At 39.0% G+C, this 18,145-nt stretch overlaps 1 protein-coding gene across 3 annotated transcripts in view; it reads right to left on the bottom strand.

Moving 5' to 3' along the window:
* The window catches only part of LOC126483888 (S phase cyclin A-associated protein in the endoplasmic reticulum), a 607,888-nt gene that overhangs the window by 575,215 nt on the left and 14,528 nt on the right, over nucleotides 1–18,145 (bottom strand). For all 3 annotated transcript variants that reach the window (XM_050107144.1, XM_050107145.1, XM_050107146.1), the window contains 2 exons: nucleotides 9,212–9,364; nucleotides 8,924–9,027 (listed from right to left, as the gene is read on the bottom strand). In XM_050107144.1, coding sequence (XP_049963101.1) covers nucleotides 8,924–9,027; nucleotides 9,212–9,364 — 257 coding nt within the window. The remainder of the gene's footprint in view (nucleotides 1–8,923; nucleotides 9,028–9,211; nucleotides 9,365–18,145) is intronic.

Below are 18,145 nucleotides of genomic sequence, written 5' to 3'. Positions count from 1 at the left end.
GGTTAATCATTTTGATACCAAAACTGCTTCTGTCAAAAGATAAAGTATACACACCCAAGTCCATTTATGGTTTAAAAACTTCAGCCAAACAGTGGATTGAAGAGACAAAAGGTGTACTTTTATCCAAGGTTATGTTGTGAGAACTGATGCAGACCATGCATTCATTACAAGGCCACGTAAACATTTGTAATTGTTGCTTTGTATGTTGATTATTATGTCTTTTGTAACAACAATGTGATGGAAGACAAGCAGTATTAGAGATTAGCTGAGCATTTTGAAGTTTAAGCTCTAGGAGAAACAAAGTCCTGTCTAGGTACTTATATCATTAGAAACTGGAAGGAATTTAAAATTTGTGCAGAAGAGTTATACTTCAGATGTGCTGAAATGCTTTATGTTCAATTGTAGCCCTATAGGAACAACAATGGATGCTGAACTAAAGCTTTGAGATGTGAAAGATGATGAGATTCATATGCTATACCAAGAATTTGTGGGATGTTTGTTGCATATCAGTACTAATAAAAGATCTAACATATCTTATGCAGCAAGCATTTTAAGTGTAATTGTTAAGTTCACTAGTGTGCATTCGCAGGCAGAAAAAAGAGCAAGCTGGTATCTCAAGGATACTATTAACTATGGCATTGTATTTAGCAAAGGGGATTTTAAATATCTGAAAATAACTGGTTCTGTTGACTCAAATTTGTAGATGATTTATTACCGAGTTATCACAATAAGTGAATAGTTTTCTCTTAGGAAAAAATATAACTTCCTCAGAGAACAAGACACTGGGGAATGATGCCATGCCAACTACTGAAGATGAATATACAGCTTTAAATTCTTCAGCCAAACAGGCAGTAGATATGAGATGGCTGATAAGGTAACAGTTTTAAACAATAAGCTTCAAAATCCTGAAATCATTTTCCATGATAATCAGAGTTACATTAGGCTGGCAGCAAATCTTGTGCTTCATTCTAGATTGGAACATGTTTGTCTGATAAAATATTCTTTAGCACAATGTGTGAAAGAAGTCAGATGTCATTAAGTTTTTGCAACCAAAGAAAATTCTTGCTGATGTATTAACTATAACACTCACTAGGGATCATGAAATTGTCGTCAGATTAATTGGTAGTGTTGTTGCATTTGTAATCTGGTACCTTATTTTACATCTGTCATAACAATCTACTATATTTGTGTTGTTCTTTTTTGTCTGTACATATGATATAATGCTGATTTGACAATACTAGTATTATGATTGATGTAATTGTTATTTACACATACTATCATAATCATAAGCACTTTCTACATTACCCATTAAAAATCTTTCTATCTTCTCACACCCTATCAAAGGCATTTACAAATACTTGTTTTTAATGTAATGTATTCCATCAAGTTCCTACTATAATTTGGTTGAAATTTTTGCCTTCTCTCAAACAGCTGCATTGTTCTGTGAGAGATCCACTTTTCTTTTGCTTTCTTTACATTCTCAACAACTGCTGCTATTTGCATAAGTACCTTTGTTAAATAACTACTCCATCTGCCTATTTCTGTAGGATTTTTCCAAGGCACTGAACTTCTTGCTTAGTTTAATCTCCTCCCTTTTCTTGTATAAATTCCTATAGTCTACCTTTCTGACCTCCTAGCTGACAAGCCTGTTATTTCTAGCTTTGTATCTATTTTTATTCTGCTTCTTGCAAGTCTATAATAACTTTTAATTTGAAAGTGTGCTGCCAAATGCCGTAAAACTGAAGGGTTTGGTGAGAAATAGTTCAGTACGGAATGGTGGTGGTTGTTGCTGTGGTGGTGGTGGTGGTGGTGGTGGTGGCCTTCAGTCCAGAGACCGATTTGACACAGCTCTCCATGATACTCTATCCTGTGCAAGCTCCTTCATCTCTGAGTAGCCACTACATCTACATCCTTCTGAATCTGCTTAGTGTATTCATCTCTTAGTCTCCCTCTACTATTTTAACCTCGACACATCCATCCAATACAAAATTTGTGATCCCTTGATGCCTCAGAACGTGCCCTACCAACCGATCCATTCTTCTAGTCAAATTGTGACACAAATTCCTCTTCTCCCCAATTCTATTCAGTATCACCTCATTAGTTACGTAACCTACCCATCTAATCTTCGGTATTCTTGTATAGCAACACGTTTCAAAAGCTTCTATTCTTTTCTTGCCTGAACTATTTATTGTCCTTGTTTCACTTCCATACATAGCTACACTCCATACAAATATTTTCAAGAAAGGACTTCCTGAACTTAAATTTATACTCAATGTTAACGAATCTCTCTTCTTCCGTAACGCTTTCCTTGCCATACCCAGTCTAGATTTTATATCCTCTCTGCTTCAACCATCATCAGTTATTTTGCTTCCCAAATAGCAAAACTCATCTACTACATTAAGTGCCTCATTTTCCAATCTAATTCCCTCAGCATCACCTGATGTAATTCGACTATCTTCCACAAAAGTCACATTGCTTTTGTTGATGTTCATCTTATACGCTTCATCCAAGACACTGCCCTTTCCATTCAACTGCTCTTCCAAGTCCTTTGCTGTGTCTGACAGAATTACAATGTCATTGGTAAATCTCAAAGTTTTTATTTCTTCTTCATGGATTTTGATTCCTACTCCAATTTTTTTCTTTTGTTTTCTTGATGGTTTGGTCAATATTGAGACTGAATAACATCAGGGATAGGCTACAATCCTGTCTCACTTCCTTCTCAACACTGCTTCCCTTTTGTGCCCCCTCGAATCTTATAACTGCTATCTGGCTTCCATACAAATTGTAAATAGCCTTTTGCTCCATGTATTTTATCCCTGCCACCTTCAAAATCTGAAAGAAAGAATGCCAGTCAACATTGTCAAAAGCTTTCTCTATGTCTACAAATGCTAGAAACATAAGTTTGCCTTTCCTTAACCTATCTTTTAAGATAAGACGTAGGGTCAGTATTGCCTCACGTGTTCCAACATTTGTACGGAATCCAAGCTGATCTTCCCCGAGGTCAGCTTCTACCAGTTTTTCCATTCATCTATAAAGAATTCATGTTAGTATTTTGCAGCCATGACTTATTAAACTGATAGTTCGGTAATTTTCACACCTGCCAACACCTGCTTTCGTTGGGATTGTAATTATTACACTCTTCTTGAAGTCTGGGGGTATTTTGCCTGTCTCATACATCTTGCTCACCAAATGGAAGAGTTTTGTCATGGCTGGTTCACCCAAGGATATGACTAATTGTAATGGAACTATCAACTTAGGTCTTTCAGTGCTCTGTCAAATTCTTCACGCAGTATTGTGTCTCCCATTTCATCTTCATCTATGTCCTCTTCCATTTCCATACTATTTCCCTCAAATATATCGTCCTTGTACAGACCCTCTATACACTCCTCCCACCTTTCTGCTTCCCCTTCTTTGCTTAGGACTGGTTTCCCATCTGAGCTCTTGACATTCATACAAGTGGTTCTCTTTTCTCCAAAGGTTTCTTTAATTCTCCTGTAGGCAGTATCTACCTTACCCATAGTAATATATGCTTCTACATCCTTCATTTACCCTCTAGTCATTCCTGTTTAGCCATTCTGCACTTCCCTGTCGATCTCATTTTTGTGAAGTTTGTATTCCTTTTCACCTGCTTCATTTACAGCATTCTTATACTTTCTCCTTTCACCAATTAAATTCGATATCTCTTCTATTGCTGAGGAATTTCTACTAGCCCTTGTCGTTTTACCTACATAATCCTCTGCAGCCTTCACTATTTCATTTCTCAGAGCTACCCATTCTTCTTCTACTATATTTCTTTCCTCTGTTCTTGTCAATTGATCCCTGATGTTCCCTTTGAAACTCTCTACAACCTCCAGTTCTTTCAGTTTATCCAGGTCCCATCTCATTAAATTTCCACCTTTTTGCTGTTTCTTCAGTTTTAATCTGCAGTTCGTAATGAATAAATCGTGGTCAGAGTCCAGATCTGTTCCTGAAAATTTCTTTCGATTTAAAACCTGGTTCCTAAACCTCTGTCTTACCATTATGTAATTTGTCTGAAAACTTCCAGTGTCTCCAGGCCTCTTCCACATATACAACCTTCTTTCACGATTCTTAAACCAAATGTTAGCTATGATTAAGTTGTGCTCTGCGCAAAATTCTGTCAGGCAGCCTCTTTCATTCTTTACCCCCAGTCCAAATTCACCTACTATATTAAATTTTCATCTCCTTTAACTACCTGAATAATTTTTTTATCGCATCGCAGCGTGGACAGTAAAAATCATAGAGGGAGACCAATAGATGAATACACTAAACAGATATAGAAGGATGTAGGTTGCAGTAGGTACTGGGAGATGAAGAAGCTTGCACAGGATAGAGTAGCATAGAGAGCTGCATCAAACCAGTCTCAGGACTGAAGACCACAACAACAACAACAACAACAACACATTCCTTCAGTCTCTTCATCATCTGCGGATATAGTTGGCATATAAAGTTGTACTTCCATGGTACTGTGGTTTGTCTGGCCTCTCAACAGACACCCTTTCATTGTGGTTGCACCCATGGGATGGCTATCTCTATTGCCAAGGCATGCAAGCTTCTCCACCAATAGCGAGGTCCATGGTTCATGGGGGGCAGGGGGAAGGAAGGAAGGAATGGTATGATCACAAAATTTTTTCTGTTTTTTGAATGCACCACATGCTGGTAAGAAGTAGTTTCCTATGTACTACTGGAAAGCACTGTCTACTATATAAATTGCTTTGTTTTACTGTACTTATGTTCTTGTTCTTGACTGTAACCAAAATATAATGTGCAATAACACACAAATCGTGCATATATAGGCTCATCTCATTCCACATGAATCAAAATCAATTGCGCGAAACATCTGTAGAATATTAAATTAACTAACTCAATAAAGTGTCAAACCAATATTGTGAATGATCTGTAATGATCATGGTGCTATAATATTGTCACATTGCAACCAGAAAAAAGTCTAATCCAAAAGCCGAGTAGACAATGATATAAAACAGCACTGAAAGCATGTCTATTATGAATATCGACATACATGCAGAACAGAACAGAACAAAACTCCTGGATGGAGAATGCAGCTGTTCACAAAAACATTGAATGTTCCACAATATACAAAATTTACAAAAATAAGAAATTTTGGTAATCTTCTAGAACTGATAAAAACAAAACAACAAATAATTGCCGGTGGTCAGCTTTGAAGTGGCAACCCACAGCACATCACCCAGTGACACTAATCCTTATAACCTAATGCAAGCAAGACAGCATGTGGCATTACTTCCTCTCCTTAGGAAATAGCAACATGCTGTTGCAGAGGTTTTCATTAGAGCTAACTGCAATACCCTGGGTCTAGGCCTTGTCAATGTCCTTCTGTATGACAGCGCTGGCAGATCCTTGCATTCTGGTCATATGGTCACACCCTCTTCACTATGACAAGCATCCGAGGTAAAATTGAAGCTTCATGAGTATTGAGCATGTCTTCAGTTTGCTTGGACGTAAAGCCCTAATCTTTGTTCTTCACTTCAGAACTGTAGTAGGCCTTCATACAGAAGAAATCTCTGTGCTTTTGTTTTCTTGATGACAGGTCATAATCCTCGACTTCATTTGTGATGTCCAGCAAGTGACAAAGGATATGATATGGCCCAAAGTAGAGCCTTAGTAACTTTCCCAACAGTTTCACTTTTCACACAGGCATAAAAATTCATACATCTCCCAGGCTGTGTCTCATTGCTCTATGCTTGATGTTACAGTCTCTTGGTCATTCTCCTGGCCAGCCATGACCTGTATGCAAATGACCTGTCTTGGTGACGACAAGCATTCGATTTTACAGAAAAGGAAGCCCCTGATTTGACTACTACCCAAATAGACTAGTCATTGCTAATTATATCAATGAGATATCCTGACATCTTGTTGACAATCATCCATGGAAGATTTTCATGTGTGGTGGCTTCAACTCTATAGCTGTTTATTTCATTTAGTTTTCCTGAATTCAGTGGGTAGGCGAGTGGCTGATGCTTGTGTATGGAGATAGGGAATGGCTAGGGCAGGTTGGGGAGCAACCTCATCCTACAGGTGGACTACAATTGTTTGCAGTTAACTGGCGTGAACAAAACTGCTGTGATTATTGATATCTGGCAACACAGTAGTTGTCGAAGACTTATATTATGGCTCTGAGCACTATGGGACTCAACTGCTGAGGTCATTAGTCCTCTAGAACTTAGAACCAGTTAAACCTAATTAACCTAAGGACATCACAAACATCCATGACCGAGGCAGGATTCGAACCTGTGACCGTAGCGGTCTTGCGGTTCCAGACTGCAGCACCTTTAACCGCACGGCCACTTCGGCCGGCAGACTTATATCATTTCTCTACAGTAATGTAGAAGACATCCACAGTGGAAACAAACCAGCATTTCCCTCTGCCCTTCAAATGTCTGTTCTTTTGTGGAGTATTATACTTTGTGGAGGATTTGGTTGTATCTGTTTTGATTGGAGGCTGGATTGTCATTTGACAGCTGCTCTCCTGCATATACAGACCATGGAATCCATATTTGTATTCCACCTGCTGTCCATAAAGGTGACAGCTTTTATGTTGCCTATTAGTAGCCATGGTGATGTAGATGTTTAAAGTACGCGGTGTCTCCACCAAAAAATGTCATGTCAGAACCAAAATCAGGTCCAAACCCAAAAGAAGGATCATTGCTGAAGTACGACATTTATCACTGAAAGCAAATTTATTAAGATCACTAACAAAGCCATAACAGAATTAAACTACTGGACAGAGAGTGTAGCTACTTATACAAACACTGAATATTCCAGAATATATTAACATCAAAAATTTCAAGAACCTTCCAGCAATGATAAATATTAAATGACAAAATAACTGTGCATGATCGGGTTGGAACTGGCAACCCAAAACGCACCAGCCAGGATTGCTAACCACTATAACGCACTACATACAGCATGGCTCGCAGCTGTATGAATAATGTGACGAATCAAAAGCTGTAGTTGGACAGGACAAACTTTCAAGAACTAGACTCAAGCTTCTGGGATTACAAACTGGTGAAAGTGATGGTTGGTTGTTGTTGTTGTTTGCAGTCTTTTTGTCTCATCAAACTTCTACCTCCTATCTCTAAATTTACCTCATATTTCAAAAACTACCATCATCTTTTTGTCATCTTTGATTCCACTAGCCTAAACACAGTATTCCTCCGTATATATTACTCTCTTCGTGCTTACAAAGCTTCTAGGACCTCTGACATTGTGATCCAATCAATTTATTCCATTGGTTCTGTATGTAATTGCTAATATATGAAAACAAAGTTCAGTCACGAAAACAAACTATGAGGCAGAATTGTTGGCCAGTACTTACCTTCAGAAGATGAAATGTGTATTACTGTCATGTGACATATATAAAGGACAATATAAGACACTACCTAGCTTTCTCAACTGTTAGTTCCTTTATTGGAGAGGAAAGAGGAATAAGTAGGGGATGGTTAAAAAAGAAGGGCATGTCAGTTATATCCCAGGACGAGGTAGACCCACATATAGAGATCTACCCTTCCTTTTGCACAACCTACAACCTTTCCCTTTGCCCTCCATGATGAAGGAACTAATAGTTCTGAAAACTAGGTAACATGTAATTTCTATATGGGTCTAATTACAGTGTAACTTCTATATGGGTCTAATTACAGTGTTACACATTTCACCTCCTGAAGTAAGTCCTGGTCAGAAATTCTCTCTCAATTTTTAATTGTTAAGCTGTCAGCACGTGGGACGAGGCAGCTAATGTTGACGTGCACACATCACGAGAGAGAGAGTGCCATTGGCACGCAGCATGAGTTGGTTGACGTGATTTTGCACCCTCAGCGCTCTCATCAGTGGTTGTCAGATTTATGTGGCTCACAAACCACACAGTTTGTTCATAAAAATGAATGCATGTAGAATTCCTATCTTAGCTCTAATAAAATGAACATTACCTTTCCTGGCTGTATGCTAGTCATGTTGTTCTCTCTGTGGTATACATAAATAAAAATTTTGATATCCATGAACACATAATAAGGCAAGAATGGAAGATGCATGATCACTCGGGAAAGACATCAGCTAATAAAACCTCACCAAATCAAACACACTCACTTTCGACAGAGCACACTCATATTTACATAACATCAAATATTACAGAAATTATTTCTATTAATTTCGTATGAAACTCCCACAACCTTTTGGAAAACGCAAAGGTGAAAAATACATTTGGATAAAGCAGGACACAAACCCATGTCCAATCTACTGCTGGTTCTCTGACGTAGTGCCAACAACGCTAAGCTGAAATGCATATTATGTTTTGTTTTTTTTTTTATTCTGTGAAATGTTATTGATTTTTAGTTATATAATAAATCATAATGACATATTTTCATGAATCTCAAATGAGTCATTGCTTTAAAACAGCTTACTCTCACTATACACAAGTTATGATGTGAAACTAACTAAAAACGAAAATTCTTTAACCAGCAATATGACTTTTCCAGTCATTTTATTATAACAACTCGTAACAATAATGATTCATCTTGAGACATTCTACATGCTGGTGCTTAGAAACAGCATATATTCACAGGGTGTAACATAACATAAAACCCATCAAATATGGGGTTCTACTGAATACAAGTACGGTATGGCATCTTGCTTTCTGCTTGTGATGTAGGGAGTGGTCTTGCTTCCCACTGGTTCAACTTTACATGGCACATTGCCAAAATATTGTAGAACTTACTTTGTGTTTCACATGACGAAACGGCTTCTCAACGAGAAATAGCACAAAATGACGTCAAAAAACTAGTTGAGCGTCACACCAACATTAGCTAACTCGCCCCATGGGCCAACGGCATTAGTATGGTTTTTATTACTTTTTTAACACACAAATGTACTCTACCTTACACTCAGAAACACTCTCATCAGTTTCACATGTCTGATATATCTCATCAACAGCTCTCTGAAGATTTCCAAATAAAAATGCCCAATATCTTGCTTGAAGTTCTGCAACAAAATATCAAAAGCAACATGTTAAAAATTCCTATTAGTGAGTACTGCCAAAGAAAGACATTTGGGTTATATCACAAGCAATACAGAATCATTGAAAAGAACAACATGACAGTGGCTTGATTCAGGAGGCTATCAGCTGTGACTGTAAAACAGAAGAAACTTCGACTTCTAACATTACCAGATTTCTTGTCCCTGCCTGTTGACGCCGATCGTACACGGGGGCCAGGTTTTAAATTCTCTTGGGCTCTTTTACAGATTTGCAAAGGATCTTCTTTTTTGGAATCTGTTGTCGGTCTAGGTGATGATGGAGGTTTGCGTACTAGTACTTTCCCTGTAACAAAGCATAACAACAGCGCTGTCACATATCGGTAACATTTGCTGCATATCTTCTTCATCTTCATCTTCATCTACATATACATCTACATCTATACACCAGAAGTCATATTAAGGTATGTGGCATAGTGTACTTTGTATACTGCTGCTTGTTATTTAACCAAATATACATCACAACAACACACATCTTCCCACGCTCTGCCACTAAGTGCTTCTCTGTAAAATGCATTTGCATTACAGAGTGAACATACTGTCAAATGGGACCTGGTTGGTTAACAGTACTGTCATGCTTATGCAATATTAGCATGCTGTCTTAGTACATACAATGTAATGATCTTCCTTCAATATGCTATTATAGCACTATTTTAGCAGTGAGAGAGGATGTTTAATTTAGTTGTGATGAAATCCGATTCTCCTAGCATAAATGGGAGTTATCCACCAACTATTATAAAGAATGCATTTTAAAAACTATTGAACAGAACATAAGTAGTGCTACATGATGCACATAATGTTATGTCAATCTGTATAAAGAATGGTGTTTCTGCATAACTTTTAACAAAATATTCTCTTTTACTGAATCACCTTTCTTACCACTGACAGCCTGTATTTTATATCCCTTCTATTTCAGCCAATGTCACTCCTTTTGCTGCAAAATAGCAAAACTTATCTATTATTTTCATTATGTCATTTCCTAATCCGATTCCCTAAGCACAGAACCATTTTATTTGATTACATCCAATTACCCTTGTTTACCATTCATCCTACAATCTCTTTTCAAGATGCCATACATTCTGTTCAACTGATCGTCCAAGTTCTTTGCCATGTCTGACAGAATTGCAATATCTTTAGCAAGGCTCGTTATTTCTTCGGCCCTCAACTTTAATTCCCTATGCAGATTTTCCTTGATTCCTTTTATTGCTTGCTGAATATGTGGACTGAACAACATTAGGGATGGGCTACAACTCTGTCTCACCTTCTCCTTAACTATTGCTTTCCTTTCATTTCTTTTGACTCGTATAGCGAGGTGGCACAGTGATTAGTACACTGGATGTGCATTCAGGAGAATAACCATTCAAAACCCTGTACAGCTGTCTGGATTTAAGTTTTCCATGATTTTCCTAAATCATTTAACTTAAATGCTGGGATGGTTTGTACTAATGCTATAAATGGCAGCACGTGTTTTAAGGCAATTCACTGTGTCAATGTTGCCTCAAGTTTTCTTAAATTGTTATGTCATGGTACCTTCTCCAAGGATCTTGTTACTTATGAAGGAATGACTTCTTCTGCTCCAGGTGGATTCTAGATCTTTCAGTGTGTAGTCAAATTCTTCTCATAACAGTTGTATCACACCCCCAATCCCACATTAGGGATTCCCCTTCCTTTTCTACAAGTTCATTTCCTTTGAACAGTCCTTCTTAATATTTCTTCCACTTTTCAGACTTTTCTTTTGCTTGATACTAGCTTTCTATCTGAGCTTTTGACATTTACACAGCTACTGCCTTTTTCTCCCAAGGTTTCTTTAACTTTCCAATAGGTGACATTTAGCTTTCCAATAGCTATACATCTTCAATAGCTTTGCATCTCTCCTCTAGCCACTTTTGCTTCACCATTCTTCTTATTTTATAGGCATCAGTAATCTCTTTTTCCTCGTTCACTTGTTTCTTTTTTCCCCCTCTTCATCAATTAAATTCAGTCTCTTGTATCCTATTATTTCTACTGGACCTTGACTTTTTGCCTAGTTGTTTCACGGCAAACTTCACTGTACTATCTCTAGAGCTACCCATTCATTTCCTTCTGTGCTCCCTTCCTCTGTTTCAGTCAGTAGTTGCCTAATGCTCCCTCTGAAATTCTCAAGAACCTCTGATTGTTTCAACGTGTTTAGACCCATCCCCTGCATTTATCATCTTCTTGCAATTTCTTCTGTGCAGTTCATCAGCACCAAAGCATGTTCAGAGTCATGTGTGCCCCTGGAAGTGTACAACTTAAAATCTAGTCTTACCATTACATAATTTATATAAACACTTGGGGTAGATGTCATCAAGTTTCTTCCATGTACATAACCACCTTTATGATTCTTAAGCCAAGTGTTCACGATGAATTGTTCTTTCATCTCTATGCAAAATACTACCAGGAGGCTCCCCTTTGCAATACTTTCTCCTGGTCCACATTCTCCTACAGACCATCATACAGTAGTTTAATCTTTTAATTATCTGCATAGATAGTAGGCATATAAATTTGTACTACTGTTGGTGGCTATCTACTTTGTGTCTACCTTGGCTACGATACTGAATTCACTTTGCTATTCTTATTAGCTCACCTGCATTCCTATTCTCTTCTTCATATCTAGATCTACTGCGTTACCCATATTTGATTTTGTACTGGTAAATGCTGCATTCATCTAACCAGAAATTGTGTTCTTTCTGCCACTAAACTTCATTAATTTGCACTCTAATCTTAACCTATCCATTTCTATTCATAAATTTTCAACCCCACCTACCTGATTGCAGTTTCTGACAGTCCCTCACCCCACAAAAATCCACGTCCCCACACCCGATGACAGAATCTTCACGAGTAGTCCTCCCCTGCATATCTGAATGGAGTACTATGTTATTAGATTCCCCTAGTTTTCAGCCATTCACAGTTCCAACATAGCAAGATTGCATCATTTGATGTTATGAGACTGGACCAGTTTATCATCAAAACTGTTTCACCTGCAAATACTGAAAAGACTGTTGTTCCTCTTGAGGAACCATACACGGCCTGTCTAAAAAGTATCCGACCTTTGGCCAGAAAAAAATATTTCGAATACATGACGGGGTTGGGACCCGAATATCCTTCAAAGTAGGCCCCTTGTGCTTGCACACACTTAGCCCACAAATCCTTCCACTGCCGGAAACACCTCTGGAAGTCTTCTTTTGGAATGGTTTTCAACTCTGTCATCGTCTTCCGCATTATCTCTTCTCTACTCTTAAAATGGGATCCTTCCAGTGGCATCTTCAATTTTGGAAACAACCAGAAGTCGGAAGGAGCCATGTCCGGAGAGTAGAGAGGCTGACAAACAGCTGTAATTCCATGTTTGGCCAAGAAATTTTGGATCAACTTGGATGAAAGTGCGGGGGCATTGTCGTGATGCAGTTGCCAGTTTTTCACCATCCACATGTCTGGTCTTTTGCACAGAACTGAGTCACGGAGTCACCGGAGAACATCTTGATAGTACTCCCTTGTCACTGTTTGTCCTTCCGGTGCGTATTCGTGATGCAAAATTCCAGAGACATCAAAGAAGGCAGTCCGCATCACCTTGAATTTGCTCTGCACCTGCTGCACTTTCTTTTTTGTTCAACACGTTCAGTCATCATGAGAGAATCGGTAATCCGACAAACACGTTGTGTAGCACCTCACTCAGCAACTGACAGGCAGCGACTGACGTGCTGGAAGGCAGGGACAAAATTCATGCACGCACATAAAGGTCTCTTCCCTTTCTGTGTACAGTGGCGCCACACTATTGTCTCTATTTTGCCCGGGAAAATCAAAGGTCGGATACTTTTTAGACAGACCTTGTATGTAGTCTAATTCCGTCACAGACACCCCCCTGAACGGTGTTCAAAATTTGACAAATGATATAGAGTAATATCATTTGAGCAAAGAAACAAGAAGCACTTCTTGAAATGCTCCAAGACATGAGGGAGTGAATCACTTCTTCAATAACAACTGGAAGTGTAACTATTATGCATGCCAACTCCGAGACATGATGGGAGTTTGAATCTGGATTCTGCATTCATCACTCAGTGAAAGGCACATTAACTAAAGAATATACTACATTGCAAAAAAAGCATAACAGCAGGATGACATACTTTTAAATGCACATGACCACAAGGATAACAAAGACAAGAATATAAAACCTAGAACAGACATGTAACTGTATGAAAGAATACAAACTAACATTGAATTAGCAAATATCAGCGTAAAATTTGGAAAAGAGAAAATTTACAAATCAACTGAAGGAAATTTTAGCTTACATGACAGGAGTTTAAATGATGGGATGCATCTAATAATCTTCATCATAACAAATGATCTACAAATTTGTAACGCCAATTTCAGTTACAAAATAATATTGAAGATAACAGGGCTCTTGCTGATGGAGGAGGAAGAAATCAAACTGACATTACAATGATGCAGAAAGTAGTCACAAATAGTGTTAAACATGTGTGGGAATTTAACACTAGAACTGCAGTGGGGTCACACACGATCTGTTCCCTAATTCCTTCATTGGTCACTATTTTGTGTTAATATGTATACCGCTGAATTTCTATGACTTTGTATCAAGTAAGTTAGTTAACAATGACACTTAATTTACATTTTTTGGGAAAAAAGCAGAGACTTTTATGTCTCTTCCTGATGGTATTACATTTCTCCAACAGTGGAGGAAAGGGAAATCAGGTTGAAACATGTTTCAACATACTACACAAGTATCACACAGTCAGTGCTTTGTTCCATAAAATACGGTGTTAGTAGATAGCGATTCTAACTGTATAAATAATGCTTGCAACATATACAGTGATTATGGCCAAATGTCTAAGAACAGAAGAGGACATTGTAAGTGCCATAAATGAAAATGTGGTTCGTGAAGCAGAGGGTGAGCCACTGGAGTTTTTATCTGCAGAAGAATTGCCACAACCCGTAGTTTCAGATTCTTCATCAGAAGATTATGTTATACCACATGATGATTTACTGAATACTGATGAAGAAGGTATGCACACTTAAATTTTTATTTTGTAATTGTTTATTTATGTGCTACACAGACACACTTTTCAATTGCAACAATTATGCTGGTGCAATCTTATATAAGTAAGGGAAGAAATGTCACTTATGACAATTTTTTCACCCCCTTGGCTGTGTCTGAAACCTTGAAAGCAGATGTTACAAGTATTGTGGGCTCCATAAATTGATCTTGCAGTAAAATGCCAGTCTCTGTCAAGAAGGCAAAAGAAGAGTAAGGTGTTACTGAAGAAGAATGATACTACATTGACTGTTTACCAGGGAAAGAGCAGCAAGAATGTCCCGATTCACAGCACTAATGCATCCTTATGTGAAAATTGAGGCTGGTTTGAAAAAGAGGCTAGATACAGTTACACTTTATAATTGGTCTAAATATGGAGTGGACATGATTAGCCAAATGGCTTACAAATACTCAGTGAAATCATCATCCAGATATTGGCCATTCACACATTTTACAACTTTTGCCTGGGATAAATATCTGGGTATTGCACAATGCTCTAAATGAAAAAAATTAAGCACAGGGATTTCTTACTGCAATTAGTAGAGGAGCTTGCTGAGAGATGCACAGCAACCAGGAATCCTAGTGCCTTTGTCACTGCTGAAGATATTACTAAGAGACAAGAAAAGCGAACATGTCGCCTGGTAAAGCCTGACAGCACTGTAAACACATCATTTTTAAAGTGTCACATGTGTAAGAAAACTGTCTGCATTAAATGCACATCAGAAGACATTTACTTGTGTTCATTAGAAAGATAAGAAACATGAATCAGAAGTACCTCAGTCAATATTTTAGTCATAGTATCCAGTCACATACGTAAGAAGGCCTTGTAACTATAAGAAAGGACATGATACAGAAATAGATGCATGTGTAACAGTTAATAACTGGGCAGCCTACACCTTATCTCTTTATCACTTTACTTATGCTTCTAACAAAGGCTCTACTTGCCACTCATTGTGCTTGTCTTCCTGTATGGTTATGGAATTATAAACTTTATAAATAACTATGAGTAAGCTAAATTGGCCTGGTTGTGTAGTTATTACAATGAAGAACTGGCTACCTATTATGTAATTCTCCTACAATCCCCCCCCCCCCCTTCTTCCTGCGATTTAAAAAAAGATCACCCCGTGTAGCACAATGTTGGATGCCTACAGATATGAGTGGGCCACATTGGGCGGCGGGGTGATATGGGACAGCACACAGTCACTACCAGATCAAGATTTGATCTTCGCACCTTCTGCTAGTGGCATATCCCAAATCCACCACCTCAGATTCAGTACTTCTCCACTAGCAAGATGCCTACTGACTCTCTCCTTAAGTGACCAAATACCTGCCCTGGAGAGTAGGAGGACAAGACTGGGATGATACAGCTGCCCACACTTTCATGCTGGCGAGGACATCTAGGCACCACACATCATCTGTCACAGGGATGAGATCCAGTTGGAAGCTGGCATTCCCTGAAGTAACCTGCCTGTCTTCATTGCTACTTGCTTTGTTCACAAGTGGCCATGTTCTGCTCGCTGGGAAGCATGCCAGGGCATAAGCTTGTAATGAGCATACCTAAGCAACATCATGGCTTGGTAGCCATCAGCTCACACTGCCACCAACAGCCATCCTTGTAACGTGCTGTGAGGGAGTGTGGAAACCGCCTTCACTGAGACACTATGAGTGTAGTCACAAGAGTATTAATAAAATATTTGAACTTTTGATGTTTGTCTAAGCTACCAATGGTCTGCTCCCACAACCTCACCACACCACCATGATGTAACCCCACACACAAGTAGTCCTACATGTCTGAAACACTTCCGTTGGCATCAGTATTAGGATGAACATCCCATCACGATTTCATTTGGTGTCAGAAGTGGGAATGTCTAATGCCTAAAACAGGCTTCAGTGGATGAAGAAGATGACTTTACTATTACCAGTTGGAGTTTCATCAACATATGGTGAGATGAGTGTAGTCTCCTTTTTTCTTCTCGTGCTCCCCATATTTATAAGTATCATGGATAGACAGTGGGTCTCTTATCAAATGTTTAATTGTATTAGTATCTTCAATATGTGTAGGGTAATCACACATAATGTTCTGTTGATGTGTAAATAAGAATGTTATATTTTGGAACATATGTTATCAAAAGCAAGGGATATGGCTCATTGGCTAAGAGTACTTAAGTTGTTATCCTGGTCTAGCAATTCAGGAGCTGTAGCTGAGTGCTGTCAGGGAGTATTAATTGTTTGTGTTGTAATAATTATGAGCAGCTACTCAGGTGTAGTAGTTAAGTTACAGTAAGAAGTACTATGGTAGTGTTATGGTTAAGTGTCCTTTCATTAATGTGTTTTCTTGCATTTACTGTATAGTTGGAAAGACACCAGAATTTGAGAATTGTAGGAAATGTGTTTAAGTTTTGTAGTACACAGAACAGTATACTTGGTGCAGACAGAAAAACCTCAAAGACCTCCAACTCCCTTGGCAACCAAAGAGTCAGAGTAAAAAGGCTCAATAGCCAGGTGGAATTCAAGTGAGAAAGGACTGCTGATGGTGCAGCAGCAACCACAGAAGCTACTGTGTCACAGTGAATGAGCTGGGTAGCTGAGCCAGAATTGCTGTGGACACAGGGCACAGCTCATCCTGTATACATATTGTTCTGGTGGAGTTCTATTCAGTGTTCGGCAATCCAGCTCTGAGGAGAAGCCTATGTCAGTCCACCCTCTGCTTCAGTCTTCTATGGAGCAGCAAGTCCTGTCAGAAGAAACGCTGCGAGCTGCAGTGCTGACTACTGAGTCAAAACTGATCAGGCGCTCTGGCCACCCCCATCTGATATGCCTTCTGGAGGCTAAACCAGCAGGGCCTCTGAGCAGATCCTCATGTATCATCATAGGGACAGGCCGTTGCTGCCACCTGCCTCCAGTTCTGTGACAGACTACATCGCTGCCCATCTCTCTCCTGTCGGGAAGCCATATCACTTCTCCGCATGACTTCAAGTACTCTGAGCAGAGCTGGTAGATGCCTTCACTATGCACAGTCTATGAGGGGGTCACAAGAGCCCTGGCAAATCTCCCAGAAGCTGTGTGACGCTTCACTTGGTGCAGGCAATGCTGTATGCTAACATAGGCAAGGTTGTCAACCTTGTGTCATCGTTGTAGCTGATTCAATGCGCTACCTGACTGTATGTGGTGTGCTGACCAGCACATTCCATGGCAGAGTGCCACTGCCAGCCCCACTAGTGCTGGCTACCCGAACATTGATAAATCAACTGCTGTATTTTGTTGACAATAAATGTTTTAATTCTGTTTTAATAACATCTTCAGGCATCAGACAAACATCTACACCCAACATCACCTTGATTGATGCCCTCAGGTGGTCAACCATCTACCTCCTGACTTCAGTACACGAACCACTGCTGCATCCCATCCCCAGTGCACTACAGTTTTCTCCATCTATAATGGGCAAAAGGGTTTAGAAGGAATACGACTCAGTATGCAAACATGTAAAACAGTGCAAAGTGTTTGAGTAGTATTATGTTTAGGAACCTTTGTCACTTATGTTTGTGTAATTGATAAAGGGCAATCATGTCATGGTCAATACCCTTTGAGTGAGGTTTTCAATACCACGGGAGTTACTAGAGAGGAGGTAATGGGAATCGTAAAAGGTAAAGTAATTAAGAGACAAGCACACAATGTAAAGTTGTCTAAGAGACTGGAAGCACTTCAGGTTAGGGAAAAGGAAATAGCTTTTCACATGTCCCCAAGTATGAGGAGATTTACAATGAAGATTTGAGGAAACATAGAAGGTGATAAAGAGGGAAAGTTTGAAAAGAGAGGATGCAGAGAGGATGGAGAAAGAGAAAGTTGAAAGGGTTGAGAACAGGCCTGTGTCTACTTTACGTGTTCCTGCAGTACATCCAACTGCTGTTAATGTAATTAAACTTGCCAATACTTTGGATAGTAAGCCAGAATTTGATGCCTGGTGGGACAGTCTTACGAATGGTGAAGTTAAAATGATTAATG

Source organism: Schistocerca serialis, chromosome 6 (genome assembly GCF_023864345.2).
Source record: "Schistocerca serialis cubense isolate TAMUIC-IGC-003099 chromosome 6, iqSchSeri2.2, whole genome shotgun sequence".
Classification (NCBI taxonomy): domain Eukaryota; kingdom Metazoa; phylum Arthropoda; class Insecta; order Orthoptera; family Acrididae; genus Schistocerca; species Schistocerca serialis.
This window is presented reverse-complemented; position numbering and strand designations above follow the sequence as displayed.